Source organism: Eriocheir sinensis, chromosome 43, assembly GCF_024679095.1.
Source record: "Eriocheir sinensis breed Jianghai 21 chromosome 43, ASM2467909v1, whole genome shotgun sequence".
NCBI lineage: Eukaryota > Metazoa > Arthropoda > Malacostraca > Decapoda > Varunidae > Eriocheir > Eriocheir sinensis.
In genome coordinates, this window is record NC_066551.1 from 7114288 (window position 1) to 7132117 (window position 17830).

The following is a 17830-nucleotide window of genomic DNA, read 5'->3' on the forward strand; positions in this document are numbered from 1 at the left end:
TCAGCTCCTGTTTAGCACATTTTTCTTACTGCATGTTTGGTCCGCTCGTGGCACGCTCCAGACCCTCTTCTTCCTCCACTGGCGAGCTTACGACTGCCTGTCATCTGTGAAAGGTTGGGGACGGAGCGCGGGTCGGGGTTGTCGTACTGGATCCGAAACCCGGCGGGGCTCATTCCTCGAGTGTCTGGCTGTTGTGTAAAGACAACCGCTGACTCTCACATCCACTAGTATGGTATCGCATTTCTATAATCAGGCCAATGACATAATCTTAATTAATTGGCAATGCCGGTAAATGAAGGCAAAAAAATACCCGAGAATCTTTCGTTTGGCAGCGCACCTTTCCAGTCTTTAGCGCGGAGCGCGCCGCGGAGTCCAGGCAGCACCTTGTACGGTGCACCAGGTATTAATCCAGGCACGGCCATAAACCACTCACTAAACAGATCTTACTTTTCCTGCAGGATCAAATCACTCATGTCGGAAACCATCGACATGCCGAGATTAGCCTGTCGTCTGCCACCTCCAGCCTGTGTTGACTTGAGGAAGAGACGCGCGAGGGACGGGAGGGAGCCAAGGAGGAGGAGGGAGGGGTCAGCCGGTGTCTGCGCGCATAAGTATGGCCATGGCATCTTGAGAGCTGTAGTCCACCCTGGCATTACGCTGAAGGGCGAGGATGACGGAGGCACTGACGACAGCACAGCAGGCTTGGGGAAGAGGAAGGAGTGAAGAGCGAATGCACGGAGCGAGGAAGAGGACGGAGGGAAAGGAAAAGTTGTCACCCCCTTTGCCTGCCCTTCCATTGGGATATTTTTTTCGTGCCATTGATTAATAAGCGGCTTCTCTCTCTCTCTCTCTCTCTCTCTCTCTCTCTCTCTCTCTCTCTCTCTCTCTCTCTCTCTCTCTCTCTCTCTCTCTCTCTCTCTCTCTCTCTCTCTCTCTCCATATATATATATATATATATATATATATATATATATATATATATATATATATATATATGTATATATATATATATATATATATATATATATATATATATATATATATATATATATATATATATATATATATATATATATATATATATATATATATATATATATATATATATATATATATATATATATATATATATATATATATATATATATATATATATATATATATATATATATATATATATATATATAATCTGATGCTCCCCCCAAATGATATTTCAGTCCAGAGAAGTCTTGACGAACTCTTCTTGGAAGGAAGTGAGCACAGCCGCAGAGTGGCTGTTCCACACTGAACAGTGAAAGGGAAAAGAGAGTCCAGAAATTGGTTCACTTTAGAATAAGTCAGTTAGAGCTTAGGGATGAGCTTGAGTAGAAAGTATTACGCAGCGAGATCGCAGGAACGTAGGAAACATACAGTTAGCAAATCAAAACGCGCAGTGAGCATGAAAACAGCGATAAAAGACAGCAGGGGAACCAACACTGAGCCAGACTTTGTGTTGAAACTTTACTGCTTTACTTAGTCTGCGGAGGGACAAGGGAATCTCCTGTGTTCTGAGTCGACGGTAAGGGAATGAAATAGCTGGATGTGATATGGAATTATGAGCGTGACAGATGAGGGAAAGTTGGAATGAAGGTATGAATGAGCGGGTCATGGGGCGGGAATGAGTGGGCGGATGAGAGACGTGAGTGAAGACGGATGGCGGGGATGACAGGCGTTGGGTGGCATGGATGACGAGGCGAAGATGAAGGAAAGAGAGATACGAACTAATTAATAGGAAAGCAAAAGAGAGAAGAAGAGAGTCGCGGGTATGGTTGAGAGGTCATTTTTTTTTCTTTTTTCGCTGCCAAAATTAAGTAAATACATAAATAAATATATAAACCGTGTCAGAAATCGAAATACTAACATCTTATAAAAGTTAACGAAGTAATTACGGAGGAAAAAGTCGCGGGTATGGTTGAGAGATCTTTTTTTTTTTTCGCTGCCAAAATTAAGTAAATACATAAATGAATAAATAAACCGTGTCAGAAATCGAAATACTAACATCTTATAAAAGTTAACAAAGTAATTAGGAAGGAAACAGGGATCGTTATTCTTATTTCGTTGGCCGTACAATATATCTACACGCACTTAATAGCCTAATAGAGAGGCCAGATCGATTCAAGGCTTCCAATACTGAGGTGACAGGAAGCACGGATGATGAATTCGAGACAAAATATAAAACAATTTGATATCATGCTTTACTATCCACAAAAAAACAAAGGTCAGCATTCTAAGACGATTCCGCCTCCCAAACAGAAGATAAATCGGGTTCTAATAAGTGGGGTGTATATATTTTTTAGATTCACGGTATAGAGAAGGGTTAAACTACCACCAGGGCCATCAAACTTTCCCTGGAAATGCCCAAAACTCCTACTGAAGTCTTGTCAAATATGTCAGCGTGGGCATCAGAATGTTTTAAGAATATGACCCTAATTTCCTGTTCGTGGCGTCGTGAAAGGTTGAAAAAAGTCATCCTAATGTTACATGCGGCCACCCGAGACGCCGCGCCCGCCACCTGCGTGTTTTAGGGAGTGCGTCAGCTCGCTAAAATAAATGTACTCACTACCTCATCTCTGTTTTGATCGTGTGATAGCCAATGACGAAGGAAGGTATGAGGAAACGATCAGTGTGTGTGTGTGTGTGTGTGTGATTGCATTGAGCTGTACGTCATCTTTCTTGCATCGCATTGTAGTCACTTAGGTATGTACGATAGTATGAAGATGATACACGATATGGAAACTGTTGAAAAGTGTATGTCATTCCACTCACGTCTCTCTCTCTCTCTCTCTCTCTCTCTCTCTCTCTCTCTCTCTCTCTCTCATCACAGGCGCTTGGTGCTTTATGATGCCATGAGGACGCCACTGGATCGTGCATGTGCATATCATTCCGTTGAAACGTAATCATAGTGGAGGTGCGCTAATCAGTGATGTCGTCAGGCGCTACGGAGACGCCATTCAGATTCCCTCCCTGTCGCTCGGCCTCATCTTCACCCACCTCGGGGCGCGTGGAGCAACAACAGCCAGGCGACACGCATCCCCCACGCCCCTCACGTCCCCGCCAGGCCCTATGTGGCGAAGAGCAGCACAGCACAGCCTTGGGAACCCCCTGTCGATCCTTCATGGATGGAATTGTTGCTTTTAGTTTATAATTTGGAAGTTTTGTTGCTTCCAATATGTCAGGGTAACAGTGATGCTGAGCCAAAGACGCGCATTTTGCACCATTTGGGGGTTCTGTACAACACCGGCACGTGCACTGTCACCAGGTAGGGAAGGGCCAAATTAATGCATCCCTTCAACTTTGCTAATAAAAAGGGACCTGTACACGCTCTGTGATACTTCGCAGTACACTATGCAAACTTGGCTTGCGCAAACCCAGGTCGTCGGCCACACACCACTCACGTCCACTGCGCTGATTCACTCAGCTTTGTCGTGCTCTCACTGCGAAAATATGTCGGGTACAGTTTCGGTAGAGTCTGAGTGTAGACATTGACCATTCCGGCGGGTCACATCGAACAGAGAAAAAATAAAAAGTGCCCTCAGAAACAGTGAGCAAAATCATAGCGTTTGAAGGGAGATTCACTTTCACATACATTCCTGCTGGAAGCGATGCGCCTGGAGCGGACAGACTGGTTCATGAGAATGGACGACCCGCCCCATGCCACCGCCGGCTCCTGCTGGCCTGCTGGCGCCTCGGAAACAGAAGCAAGACACCTGCGTGAACACTTGTCTCACTACACGAACGATTATCAGCTCACCTGCGCTTTCTTGCTACAGGAAGATCATATGAAGATCTTAAATTTTTAGGAGCAAAAAACGTCACTCCTCCCCATACATGCTCAAACTAAGTGTGTGTCAGTGTCAAGGTCAAGCGACTGAATCTGGATAGCGCCGCTGAATTCCACGAACTCCCTTCACATGCCCAAGCTGCACCGCGCTAATCATTTCGTGCAGTGCGTTAGTGATGTGCCACGCGTGTGTGGGGGCCCGAAGGCTGTAGGGACGCAGAACACTAAAACAGATAAACAAATATAAATGAATAATTGCTTAGATAAAATACATAAAACAATGATATTGATGATCATAACAACAACAACAACAACAACAACAACAACAATAACGACAACGACGACAATAACAACTAATAATAATAAGAAGAAAAAGAAAAAAATGAAGATGAAGAAGAGGAAGAGAAGGAAGAAGAAAAAGAATAAGGTGAGAAAGAAACTTCTAAAAATGGTGGGAAAATCTAAATGACGGTGTGATTTTTCTCATGCATGGATACGGAAAACTCGGAATAGCTACCTTTGCTTTCCTGCTGTTCCTAGACGCACAGAGTATACGTATTTCGAAGCAGCCTCTTGTATGACCAGACACACACACACACACACACACACACACACAGTAAACGCAGGCAAATAAAGTTCCTCCTTCCGCAAATTTTGGGAGTTGGGTTAGCCTTGTCTTGCCCCTCCTTCCTGTGTGACCTCTCCTCTCCATTGTTGATTTTTCTCCACTGACTAAGGGGGGGCGAGAGGTGGCAGACGGTAGGCGTGAGGGAAGGGATTCTATAATGCCTGCTATAATGGGGGGTTGGTAGTCTGCGAGAGAATAGACAGAAAAGTGAGAAAAGAGGAAAGGCGGGAGGGAAGAGGTGAAGAGGGATGAAAGAAAAAGTGCGTGTGTGTGTGTGTGTGTGTGTGTGTGTCATAGCAGGTTCCTCACGACCTCGTCAGGTTCACAGAGGAGACTCCGCGCTGAAGCAAACTCTCCTACACATGACCTTGAAGGAGCGGCGTCAGCAGCTATACGGCCCGGAAATGCTTGCACAACCCCAACGCCGCGGCCAGCCAATGTGTGTCCCGCGCGACCCTTCCTCATGCGCGGGTCAAGGTGGAAGGCCTCGTCACACGCCCTTGATTCAATGAGCCAATTCGAGGATGACTGAAGTATGACATCCCAGCACTAGACAGCAAATTACAATGTAGTTTTATATCATATGCCTGAAGCTGAAAGGAGCCAGATTCAAGGAAGAGAAGGAAAACTGTATTGGTTTAAGTGATCATGAAGGAAGTGGGGAAGGAGTAGGGAGAGGATAAGGAGGGTATGTATATGATAAAAGTGAAATGAGGGGGGTCAAGGGCTCTGGGTAGTCTCAGAAGCCCTCATCCCTTCATGGTTTCAAAGGACACAGTTTTAGGGAGATAGATTTTAGAATAAAGCCTCAATTATTTTTAAGTGACTGATTCAGATGCACGAGGCTAAGAAAAAGTCTTTAGATCACACTCCCAAGACAATGGGTAAACACAGTGCGTGGCAAGGAAGGATCTGATCACCTTTGATGATGTGCCACACTTTCCCCGCCATTCAAATACAAAAACTTTCTCCTTGATACTATAACTGCCCACAGACTGTCAAAGGCCTGAGGTGGACTGATCATGAGATATACATGAGGGACAGCTGGTTTATTTACTCTTGACAAATTCTCTCCATTCTACAGTCCCTCAGTCTGCAGCTCTGCAGCATTCTTTGCTCATTTTAATTAATGCTTGCCAAAAGATTTCCAATAAACCACTCGTACATTTAAAATCATGTCTATTGGTGTTTGTTGATCCTGTCCTCTCCATTCTTAAGTTATTAATTTATACCCACCCCACGGTGCCACCCACAGTGATTCCCTCATGCAAGTCTCTGTGCAGGCATGATTCATTAATCTGTTCTATCCATGAGCTCTGTGGGAATCTCCTTGGCCTCTACCTACGATTGCCACTTTGAGATCCAACCTGGTGAGGATGATTGATTTCTGGGTAGCATGCCACTTGTACATACAGTCAGTTTGCATTAACAGACTATGAAGGTACAAGGCCCTGATTCAGTCTCATGGAATAACCACCAATTTGTCACAAAGTCATTCCAAGGATATACAATGATTGGGAAAAGATATTTATTACCAAAGGCATCAATTTGCCTCATCAAGTCACTATTCAGTGGCAGTGAGCACAAGGGACTTGAAGATCTAAATCAGCATTCAGCACAGGTACTGGCAACACCATATACTAGTGCTGAGGTAACTCATAACAATGTGGGCTAAACCAATCAGCCTAAAGGTTTCTCGACATGCCCAGCCATGATATTTTGCATTGATACCAAACTACTACGTGAAATTTTCCAAGATATCAAAGTCCTTGCCAAACAGATGAACAGACTGCAGTTTAATCCAGTAGCCCTCCAAACACCTGAACCTTGGTCTTGGCCCAGGAAACCTGAAGCCTCAATGGCTTTGACTCCTCATGCAGTGCCATGAGAGCCAGAAGTGACTCAGCAAGGATTACTGCATCATTGGCAAAAACAAGGTCGGTGACCATGTCCAATAGATACTCAGATTGGTTCACAACTCTGCCTAAAGAGAAGTCCATACAAATGTGTAAATGTGATGGGCAGGGATGCAGCCTGCCTCACTCCCATGTTCACAGGAAGAATACTGAATATGAACTCCCCCAACACTCTCAGTCACAGAGTACCAAGCCAGTCAATGGAACAGTCCTTGCAGGCATCCCATGAAGTTGCTGCTTTCATAGGCTACATGCATCCCGTCGAATAAGGATTTACTAAAAATGCATCAAAATATTTAACTTTTTTAAAAAGACCATGTTACACATTTCAAACATTTCCTTCAATTGCATATGTACATCAACATACACACACCACTCATTTCTGGGACAGAATATTGCAGTGGTATACCCTTAAAAAGGCATTACTCAAAACAAACATATCACTGAATGATTTTTTTTTTTCTGACAATAACAAATTCTTGTTTCTTGAGTTTATGGATCCCTTGCTTCCACTCAGCACAGAGAAATGAGGTGAAGATAGTGATGGCAATGAGGGAATCAGTGTTTTTCACTGACATAAATTATATGATTAATGAACGCCAATCTCATAATAAATGCCAATGATGGACCACAGGTAATACAAATATTTAAACATCAGTTCAACACCAGGCACAATCCTTACCCCCCAAGCTGTCTAACAATAATATAAAAATTTAGTGTCAATGTAACTGATGTTTCTATGTTACCTTTTTTCTCTTCCTTCCCCTTGCATTTTGTCGGGTGGGCACAGTTTTCCCCTTTTTCCTTTCTTTTTCTCCCTGATTCCTATTTTTGTTAAATTTGTCAATCCCAGTTCTATTTTTCTTCTTCATATGAAAATCTTTTCCCTTTTCAACAGATCCTTTTAGTCTTTTGTTTTTGCTCTTCGACTCTAACTGGAGCTGGTCAACAGAAAAGCCCTTTCTTTTGGTTCCTGGATTTTCCTCTATCTCATTGCCCCCATCTGAGAAAGCCTCTTCATCCTCACTTCCCGAACTTCCTTCTATTTTCTCTATGATAAAATTGGCATCCAAGTCATCTTGTGATGCAAGAGGAACTCCACTAGTCCTTTCCTCATCACTGTCTTCCTTGCTGCCTTCCTCAATACCCTCATCCTCATCACTCTCAACTTCATCATTTCTTTCAGTTCCCTCTTTGACTGTAGGAATTACTTCTGTTTCGTCTTCTTCTTCACTCTCACTTTCCTCTGTTTTCATGATGGAATTCTGAAGAGTAATTTTAACCTCCATATCAATATCCTCTTCCTCCTTCATGGCATCATCATCATCATCATCATCATCATCATCACCACTCTCCTCCTCACTCTCCCTCTTGAGAGGCTGGGGTGCAGGGATCAGTGTGAGGAGCTCTGCCTCCTCCATCACTGGGGGAGCCTTGAGGGTGCTGAAAGGCCACAAGAAACAATACATGTCAGTATCATGAAAAGTCAGTAAATCATATAAGTACACTACAGATATGACAAAAAGTGAGAATGTAAGGGAAAAAGAAGAGTAAATAATTGTAGAAAACAATAAGTGTAGGGATGGTTGGATGCTTATCTATTATGGGGGAAAACACTGAAAGAAAGAAGGAGGAATTAAAGATGACCCATGATTCAAATGAAAATACAAAAACCCAATATTAAAACTTGCATAGTCCTCTGCTGACAAAGACTATGGTAATATAAGAGTGGAAGTCTCAAGGTTTGTCTCAATGAATACCCAACTTTTCTGGTATATAATATGCTGAGTTTGGTAACAATCAGTAAGTTTGGTAATAGTCACAACAGCTCATCACCAACAAGTATATTGGTCATATATCTCAGGCAAGAATCAAAACCAACAAACCCAGAGGATCTAGCTGGCAGTGGTAGGATTGCTCACCTTGGGTCCGGCGCTAGCGTGAGGCAGGAAGACATGTAGTTCAAGATGCCTGAGGACTGGTGCAAGGCAGACACCCGACGGAGGTGCCGCTCGGTGTAGGGCAGCAGACCCTCCAACGTCTTCTGCCAGCCATCCAGGGCCTCCAGCTCCTCAGGCAGGTAGGTCTTCAGCACAACATTGAGGACACTCTGCCAGAGAATGCAATTACCACCACTATTATATCTATCATCCACTTCCTACTCTGCGAACACTGAGAATAACTTGAGACAGATTAAAAAATGATCACTCTTTTCCTAAAATCTCAGAACTAGTCCTTTTATTTTAAGAGAGCTATGACAAAGAAAAAAGTACCCTATCACTGAATAGCTACCTCGTCATCACCTGCCCTCACCTGCGCCTCCCTGGAGTCCTTGGTCTTGGTATTCCAGGATGTGGCAAACTCCAAAAGGGCAGCCACCTGGTCAAGCCGCATCTTGGCCATCACCGCTGGCAACTCCTCTGGGGTCTCATCCAATAGTGTCTTCATGATCTTGAGGGCGCGGCCAGGCTGCCCCAGACGCACGGCAATGCCCAGCGCCTTCGTCCACTGCTTGTTCTGGATGAGGTTCAAGAGAGTCTGTTCCTCTGCAGCAAGTCTGAATGGAGAAAAAGACAAGTCATGTATGCAAGACTAAAGTGACTCCCAGGTTATGCATATTACAAGAAACATTACCAAACACATCACACAACAGGAAGGTAAAAGGCAATCGAAAACAAAAGAAAGCAGGTCTTCACATGTATGACAGAACCCTCCTAGTGCTGTACCTAGCTGCCTCCTCTGCTGCCTTCTCCTTCTCCTCCTGAGTCACGTCCCTCCACAGCACCAACGCTGCGTCCTCTCCTCCAGTCACCACCCGTTTTTCGTCCTCGCTCACGGCCATGGCCCAGGTCTTGTCTTGGTGCTCGTCAAAGGTTTGCACACACTGGCGAGTCTTGATTGTCCACAGCTTAAGGAGGCCGTCGGAGGCAGTGGAGAGCAGCTGCTGGCCCTCTGACACCCAGCACAGCCGCAGCACACTCACACTGTGTCCCTCCAGTGTCTGACAGAAAAAAAGGATTGCTATGTGTATATGAATGCTTCTTTTACATTTGTCTCCTGACAAAGAAAGTATTACTGATTCATAAGTGACAGTGACAAGATGGATTGAGATTTTCCAAAGTTAAATAAGTGGATTTAGAATTTAACGATGAAGTAATGTTTATTTCACTTTTCCATTTTCACCATCAAAACATAATGGGCATCTTTCAACATTCATGGCAGCAAAATCCACAAATCCCTGGGCTGCATTTCAATGCTATCACTGAAAACAGGTTAGTCTGGGAGTCAACCATTACCTACATGTATATTATTATGGTTGGGATTCACCAGGCTGACCCACAGATACTTCCTAAGGGGTTTCTTAATCTATTATCTATTGCTCCCTTCCACTACTACTTACAAGAGCGTTAGTGAAGTCAGTCATGGTCCATATCTTGATGGTGGCATCAGCCGAGGCAGTGGCCAACACCTCATCCACAGGAGAGAACTGGACGCACCAAATCCCCCGCCGGTGCCCCCGCAGCACCCCAAGCAGGGCCAGACTGCTGCTGTCCCACACCTGCAATGCCCAACACACCAACGCTGACTCCTCCAAGATTCTGATGTTTTAACCTGATCTCCAGCTTTTACTTTATTTGAAGTTTTGCTTGCAATGCTTGTAGTAATATTAACAAAGCACAAATTAATTACATCTGACTGGTATCAAAAATATATACATGTACTTTTCTTTCTTGTTTGCAATAACTTTCAGATCTGTGGTGCAGTTAATGTCATTAAAACTATTAAGCATTGAATTTCCTTCACCAGTTTAATAATTATAAAGTCTCACCTTAGCTGTTTTATCCTGAGAACCTGTTGCTATTAGCTTGCCATTCACTGAAACACACATACTGTTGATGTCTTTCTCATGGGCCTTCTCTGTGTGGCTGGAGGAGAGGGCAACACTGGAGGCCACCTCTGCCTTGCTGCTCTCCAGGACCTCCTTCCCCAGTGTCCATTTCTTAATGCACATGTCCTTGCTCCCAGTCACCATAAAATCTGCAGGAACATTGAGAGAGCGTCAGGGTCTGCAGCAGCAGTGCAAGAGTGGGAAATGAATGTGATTTGAAGGGGTGGGCCACTTCATTTGATAAGCTGCCTTACTAACACCATCACCACTACTTATCACCAGCGTTACTAACCTGAATCACTGAAAATGCAGGATGGAAAGTAGATACAAATTAATTTAAAAATACACTCACTAAGGAAACCTCTGAAAATATATTTTTGTTACATCACCAACAATATTCTACATGTTAATTCTTATGTTTAAATCTCAGCCTGCAACTCAACAAGCAAATGAAAAGAAGTTACAAAGTGAACCCAGGGTATATTCATTCAAATGTCATCAGAACTGGGAGGGCTGTAACAGACCTTGTGCAAGGGCCACACTGCCAACACTGAGGGTGTGCCCCACAGCCCTGGCCAGGCATTCGGCCCCGCCCTCCTCCGTCAGACGCCACACAAGGCAGCTGTTGTCATGGGAACTGCAGGACAGAAATCATAATTTGTTAGTAAGAACACCATCTTATTGGCTTAATATTGTCTCCTCAAATACTTTACTGTATAGCTAATCTAAACATTGTTTACCGAGTTTTTTTTATCATGAAGCTCTTATAATAATTTATAATCAAAGGTACAGTCAGACCTGGAGGCAAATATGGTTGGCAGGGTTGGGTGCCGGGCGAGGGCCAGCACCAGGGCAGTGTGGCCCTTCACCAGGCAACAGCTGAAGCTCTCACAGTGGTAGATACGCAGCTGAATACTGTTGGTGGCCACTACCAGGTGACTCTCCCCTGCACCCACAAACACTGCATCCAAAATTTGGTCATTGTAACCTGCAAGCTGAAAGAAAATACAAGTTATTATTGACACCAAAAGCCTTATATATTCTTGTTATAATCAAATACATATAACGATTTATCAGAGGAGTGAAGAGATTGCCCCCCACAATGGCTGAACCAACTATAACTACATAGTACACCCTCAAACATAGCATTTCCACAGGAGTTACTTTCCCTACATCCAAAATATAAGTATGCAAGCACACAAATAACTGACTTCTTAAAAGTATGGGCCATCAACTGTGGGTAAACACATAGCTACCTGTTTCCAAATCTTCATGGAAGAAGTTTTGGCAAAGAGTATAGAGTGATCATAAGTAGTCATGACCACGGAGTCTAGAGTCTTGGAGTAGGTGAGGTGATTGACCAGCGTGACTCCCTCCTTGTCAGGCTGACTCATCACTGGCTCAGGCGCTCGCCACACCTCACGGCCACTGTCCACCTCCCACACTGAGGGAACACCTGATGCCGCAACGACAGTCAGTGAAAAGCAATGGCAGCAGTAGAAAGCAATTACCCTACATAGAATACTGACAAAGTTGTCATCTTCATCATCAATGACCCAGTTTTTTATAGAGGCAGGGTAGTGAGTAAAAAGGTCATGTAATCATTCTAAGATGAGTTCTGGGCAAAAATAAGTGAAATGATAAGCTAATTCTATCTACTTTTTTACTAACTTTTCTCATTCCTCTTCCTAGAACACTGCCTCAAGAATTAATGTAATGACATTAAAAATCTTAATCAACCATATTTAAGGTGCTGCAGAATTTGTGAGTGTATGGGTGGAGTGTACTGACAGATGGGAATACAATCTTTAGCCAGTGTATGTAGAAGTTACAAAAAATAGCACCAGAGCAAGTAGGCAGCACTGAAGGCACTGAAGCAGCTAACCTTTGTCTCCCACGACCAAGGCATAGATGTGGTCAGTATCCTCCTGAGCCCCAGGGAAGCAGGTGCCTTGGGGCTGCAACACTATGCCAGACAAGGATTCCAGCACGGGCACAACCTTCTGGCTGGTGAAGGTGGTCATGTCCCACAGGATGATGACTCGATCCAGGCCACAGCTGCACATAACCAACAATCATCACCACCATAATCAGCATAAAAAATTGGCAGGTACAGCCTATTCTTACACACATAAAAACAGAGATTAACAATTACCAGTATATACAACCCGACCATCACTAAATAATTAGCCTGCAGGGGTTTGGAGTTTGAATGATGATGTGAAAATGAAGAGGGGTTTTGAATGCACTGATGCTGTGATGAGAGGGGACAGATTGATTTGATTGGTAAGTGGAGGATGGAAGGGGGCAGAGAGGCAGGAAGTACCTCAGGGCAGAGTTGATGACATGAACCAAAGGTGACTAATGACAACATTGTGCAGAATGACCTGCAGATCCTTTGCCTCAACAGGTAGGTTGCTAAAGATCAAGCAGCATGAAAAGCCTCAATTTAAAGAAAAGACAGACATATGCAAGCAATTAGAAGCCTTTCATAATAAGAATAGAAAGTAAAGGACATCAAATTCAAGATCTTCATTCCTTAACATGTCAGAGCCATGAGCTCCACTCACCTGACCATGTGTTTGGTGTCATGGGTCACCTGGAGGGCAGTGATGGCTGAATGGTGCCCTGCCAACGTGGCCGTCATTGAGGATGAGCCGGACTCCAGCGTCCACACATGGATGGTGTTGGCAACAGCCCCGTAGACTTGGGGAACCTTCATCAAATCAGGGTGGAATGTGATGGCTCTGTAAAATTAGAAAACTGTGATATCAGCCTTCATGTGTGTAGTTTTCATTCAGAATGGAGATGGCAGACATGTAACAATGACTGGACAAAGAAAGGAATTGGAAAGTATGGGAAAGATGGATCACTCCAAAATTCAATCAACCTTTCCATCATGTGATCACTTGATCAATTACTAACTTATTTATATATTTCATTAACCCTTTGCACCCTAGGATGTTCTAGATACATCCTGGATTCCCAGAAAAATATCCCCTGTCACATACTGATTTGTTGGGAGAATATCCCAAGATGAAAAAATCCCCCCAAAACTTCCATTTCGTCAGTCTGAATTTGACACATGCAAAAGCCTGGGATAGAACCTGTGAGCCCTGATGGCCCTGTGAGGTGGAAGGAGCTAATCACTGACTCAGCCAACTGATCAATCCAAGTATATGCCTTACCCAAACACACCCGAGGCACCCTTAAGACTGTGGGTGCAGTATTTGTTCACAAGGTCCCACACTCTGGCAGAGGAGTCAGCTCCGCCAGTCACCACCAGGGTGGAGGTGCTGTCCCAGGCCATGGTCACCACTGGGCCACGGTGATATGACTTGAAGCTTCGCACCAACTCCAGACCTGTATTAAGGGCAACATTAATTAAGAAAAATTCCAAACAGTTTATGAGCATCCTCTTCTTCTAATCTTTTCTTATTTATAAAGGATTAAAACAATCTTTTATGTAATGTTGGTTTAAAACTAAGTATTGATGAGACAATAGTACACTAAGTCCAAAAAATATAACAGTTAAAGCAAATTTTGTTGAAAGAGGAGCATCTTCTGTTGATTTTACCTCAATTTGATAAACAATATGTAAGTTTGGTATATTTCAAATCATTATATTTATTTGCTTTTTTCTATCCCTTTGCTGATGTACTTACTGGGCCATTTGTACTGCTGGACTGAGGTGGACTTGAGGGCCACCACCACGAAGGAGTCATCAGGAGCCAAGGCAATAGAGGTCACTTGGTCCTCCTCACACTTTATGCTGCCTGTTACCTTCCCCGATGCCAGGCTCACCACCCCAACGCTGTCCCCACACTCACACAGCACAGCAGACCCATCACTGGTCACCTGGGTAGGGAGGACAATATAGTGTACAATGTCTTTAACCTATTCAATCAGTTATGCTGTGACTATACTATGATTCAGCAGCCATTTATTTACCTATTTGGATGGGTTAGGATATTTTATTTAGCACAATCAGGCTTACGTACTCACAGGGTTTGATAACTTGGTTAGGAGACCATAGTAATTTTGATGGACTTACAAATGTTGAGGTAAACTGAGGATGGATCTAATACTCCAGGAAAACTGGGTACAGGGAAGCCTCTAATTAACATGATTCTGTTTAAGAATTTCTATATAGGTTGAGACATGAATGTGGGGCACATTTTCCATATAACAAGTAAGAGTAAAGTTTGGACCATGTTTTATCTGCACGTGGCCACAGTGCTCTTCTCCATACCACTTGCCCTTGAGCCTGTGGTGGGTGAGAACCTACTGACTGAGGACACGGCCAGTTTAACATCTAGGTTACCACAGACTACCTTCCCTGGGTTTCCCCAGGTACCCATTTATCAACCAGTCTGAAAGGAAGGCTGAACAGATGGATGAGTGGCATGCTGACAGCCCAGGCCAGGATTTAAGCCCAGGCCTACAGATTCATAGCTAGGCATGCTAACCAATTAAATTAGGGACATCATAAAAAAACACTCCATGCAGCAGTGAGGCATGTCAGTGGAACAAAAAACTGAGAAGCAAATGTTGAAAATGTAAAATAAAGAATAACATAGGGAATATCACCCACAAGGGTGCAGCAGGCAAGACAGCTTGCCTCTCCCAGCCACTGATTGGCTAAATGTAAGAGAAGTGTGGCTACCTGGCACCCCTGGTGAGGTGTGTCTGTCTTATCTTGATCACCACGGTCGACTTGGTAGTTTTGCCCCTTCACTGTCCTACACTACTTTCTTTTTGCTTAACCCTTTCCATCTGTGATCCAGACGTTGGCGTCACAGTACGGAAAGGGTCAAGAGGAAATGGAGGAGGATTAATCCTCTTCTAAACCTCTCAATCCTCCTCTAAATTCTTCTTCCATTTCCCCTTAAGTGGTTTAGAAGAGGAATAAGAGGTTTAGAAGAGGACTAACCCTTTCCATACGGTGACGCCGTCGGACGCCGACATTGGCGTCACTGGAGTGAAGGAGTTAATAATGCTCAGAGAACTAGGGTTGGTGCATAATACACATATAGTTATTTTGTTCCCATTGGAGTGAGTATATTTGTATAGGATAGGGAGTTTATCAAAGATGCTTTACAGAAACAGGTTCAGATTCCTCTTCAAGATTTCTGTGCTGTAATTAAGTGTTTCTGATGTTCCTTAGGTGGCAACTGAAGAGTTATAGTCCATTGTTGGTAAAAACTAGTGGGATGAATGGACCTCAGACATTGAGTGACTGCTTCAAATGCTCAACAACAGCGGAGGCAGCCAACACAAGGTGCATCTGGCCTTTAATCCCTCCTCTGGTAGGAATTATTGGGTTTGGGACTTGCTTCTCAAGGATTTTCCATGTGCATATCATGAATATTATGAATGTTGAACAACTACTATATGGCATACATGAACACAGAACACAGTTGTCAGCTCACCTCAACCCGCTGGCCCGTGAAGTAAGCATCATACTTCGCCTCAACTGTGAAGCTGGAAATACAAAATAACACAAATAGTTGACATTCAAGGTAACATTGATAAAACAAGTTTTCAGATTCAGACAAGTGGATCACTGACACTAATATTATACAGTAAATCATGCATACAATCACTGGAATACATGCATATATATACACAATTGTTGTTAAAATTGCAAATTTTCATCCTTAACATCATTAAGGGAGACCCTCACTCTGCCTTACAGTGACAGCCTCACACGTGTATACAACCACCTACATCTCAATCCTGTGAGAATCATAAACTAGAACTTAACCCATAGAGTGTTGACTTTCGGTGTGGAAATAGGTCCTGTCAGTTTGCATTTTTCTTGCATTATTATTTTTTTTCTTACTAAAAAAAATCTCCAGAAAATTACAAATCCATCGATGTATATATATTAATATCATGTGATAACTCGAAGTGTCGCTTCTTTGCAACTTTTATTTGCAATAATACCCCATCTCGGAGGTCAAGATGTCACACAAAAATGGAAAATTTATTTATAGAGTTTTGTATACTGTTATGTTTCATTTGCACACTTTCTTCATGTATATAGTAAATATGATAAATACATATCTCTTTACATAACAAATACATAGAAATATATGGATAAAATATGTAACAAAACGGTTGGATGGCCAGTCAGCAGCAGCAGATGGCACATGGCGGAGTTAACGCCACCGCACAGCTGAAATAACACTATGCTGTCTCCTGTCTCCACCAATCACCAGTTCTCATTTCCTATTATTTTAAAGTCTAATATCTATATCTCTAGGCTATACTGATTATATTTTCAAGTAGTAAAACCGTATATGTAGAAATAGGAATAAAACACTCACTAAATATGCTTTAAATTTTGCAAGAGAATCACACCTGCATGAATTTTCTCAATAACTAGGCATAAATATGAAAACCATTGCCTTTAGGAGTTTCCAGTATCTTCCTTACTACTCCTGGCATAACGGATTAAAGATAAAAAACAAAAATGGATTACAGATAAAAAACATAAATAACAGCAGCTTGAACTGTTTAAAAGGGCTAAGGTATCAGTACGTACTAAACACTTCCTTAAGAGGTACGCACTTGTACGTACGAAACACTGCACGGGTTAGATATATCTCAGTAAAAGCATAAGCAAACGTCATCTTACTTATTTTTGAGAAGTGCCTTGGACCCCATCCTCGCATGTTCTTCTTCAGTGTCTCAGGTGGCTGGGTGGGCCATGGATACACAGGCTCTACACCGCTCAAGGTATTGTTTTCCCAGGGCTGTGTGAAGCAGGAAAGCGTGCCTGGAGGGGGCTGGACGCTGCTGGCGGGCTTTTCTTAGGTGTTTTATGGGGCCAGTTAGGCTCCTCGCAGCTCGCTTGTTGTGGTGCCGTGCAGCACGTGGGGGCTCGTGTAGTCGTGCTCAGATGTTAAAAGTGTTAAGTAAATTTGTAAAGCGTAAAGAATACCTTATTCTAAAGTTAAATCCAACAAAAAAAAAGTATAAAGCTAGGAAAATACATCAAATTAACTAGATATTGCATTAAAATAGCTGTAACATAACTCGTATTTATAATTCCCAAATTTAAACATAAACTTGATGTTGAAAATAACCGTGGGCACTGTCAATGTAGCCTTTGTATCGGTGCTTTCCCTTGTGATCCACCCACAGAGTTACAGGCGTTACATAACCAGAGGTGGGCGCGGAACTGAAAAATCAGTAGTGCGGTACTTTTTCCGGAGTAGTGCGGTTGCGGCAGTGCGTTCCCATTTTTTTTCTTTCCCAGTGCCGTACTGCAGTAGCGGTAGTGCCTATCCTACTTTTTTATTTTATTTTGGTCAATACTGCAACTTTCCGAGGGAGGAGGGAGGGGACAGGAAAGGGGGAAGAGGAGAGATCAGCGTCATGTGAGAGAGCATAGGTACTATCGAGATATTATTGGTTTTGGATTTTGCTTCAGTCGGCTGAAAAGCCCCCTCCCTTGTTGTGCTTTCCTTTCTGCCATTGTATCTTTTTAATTTCATGGTGCTCCCTACACATGTATTAATAGTTGTATAATCTCACTCTGTCCTGCCTGGGGGTAGGGATGGCATGTT

At 43.2% G+C, this 17830-nt stretch overlaps 1 protein-coding gene across 1 annotated transcript; it reads right to left on the bottom strand.

Moving 5' to 3' along the window:
- Nucleotides 1-6655: 6655 nt before the first annotated feature.
- On the bottom strand, nt 6656-17154 carry LOC127010412 (transducin beta-like protein 3). Its single transcript, XM_050884469.1, has 15 exons — nt 16897-17154; nt 15686-15737; nt 13919-14111; nt 13442-13616; nt 12824-13000; nt 12139-12311; nt 11510-11709; nt 11052-11248; nt 10778-10890; nt 10194-10402; nt 9765-9923; nt 9091-9365; nt 8678-8921; nt 8287-8474; nt 6656-7807 (listed from the first exon to the last, which is right to left on the bottom strand). Exons 1-15 carry the CDS (start codon nt 16923-16925, stop codon nt 7102-7104), a joined length of 3090 nt encoding a protein of 1029 aa, XP_050740426.1. The 5' UTR covers nt 16926-17154; the 3' UTR covers nt 6656-7101.
- Between the last annotated feature and the right edge of the window lie 676 nt (nt 17155-17830).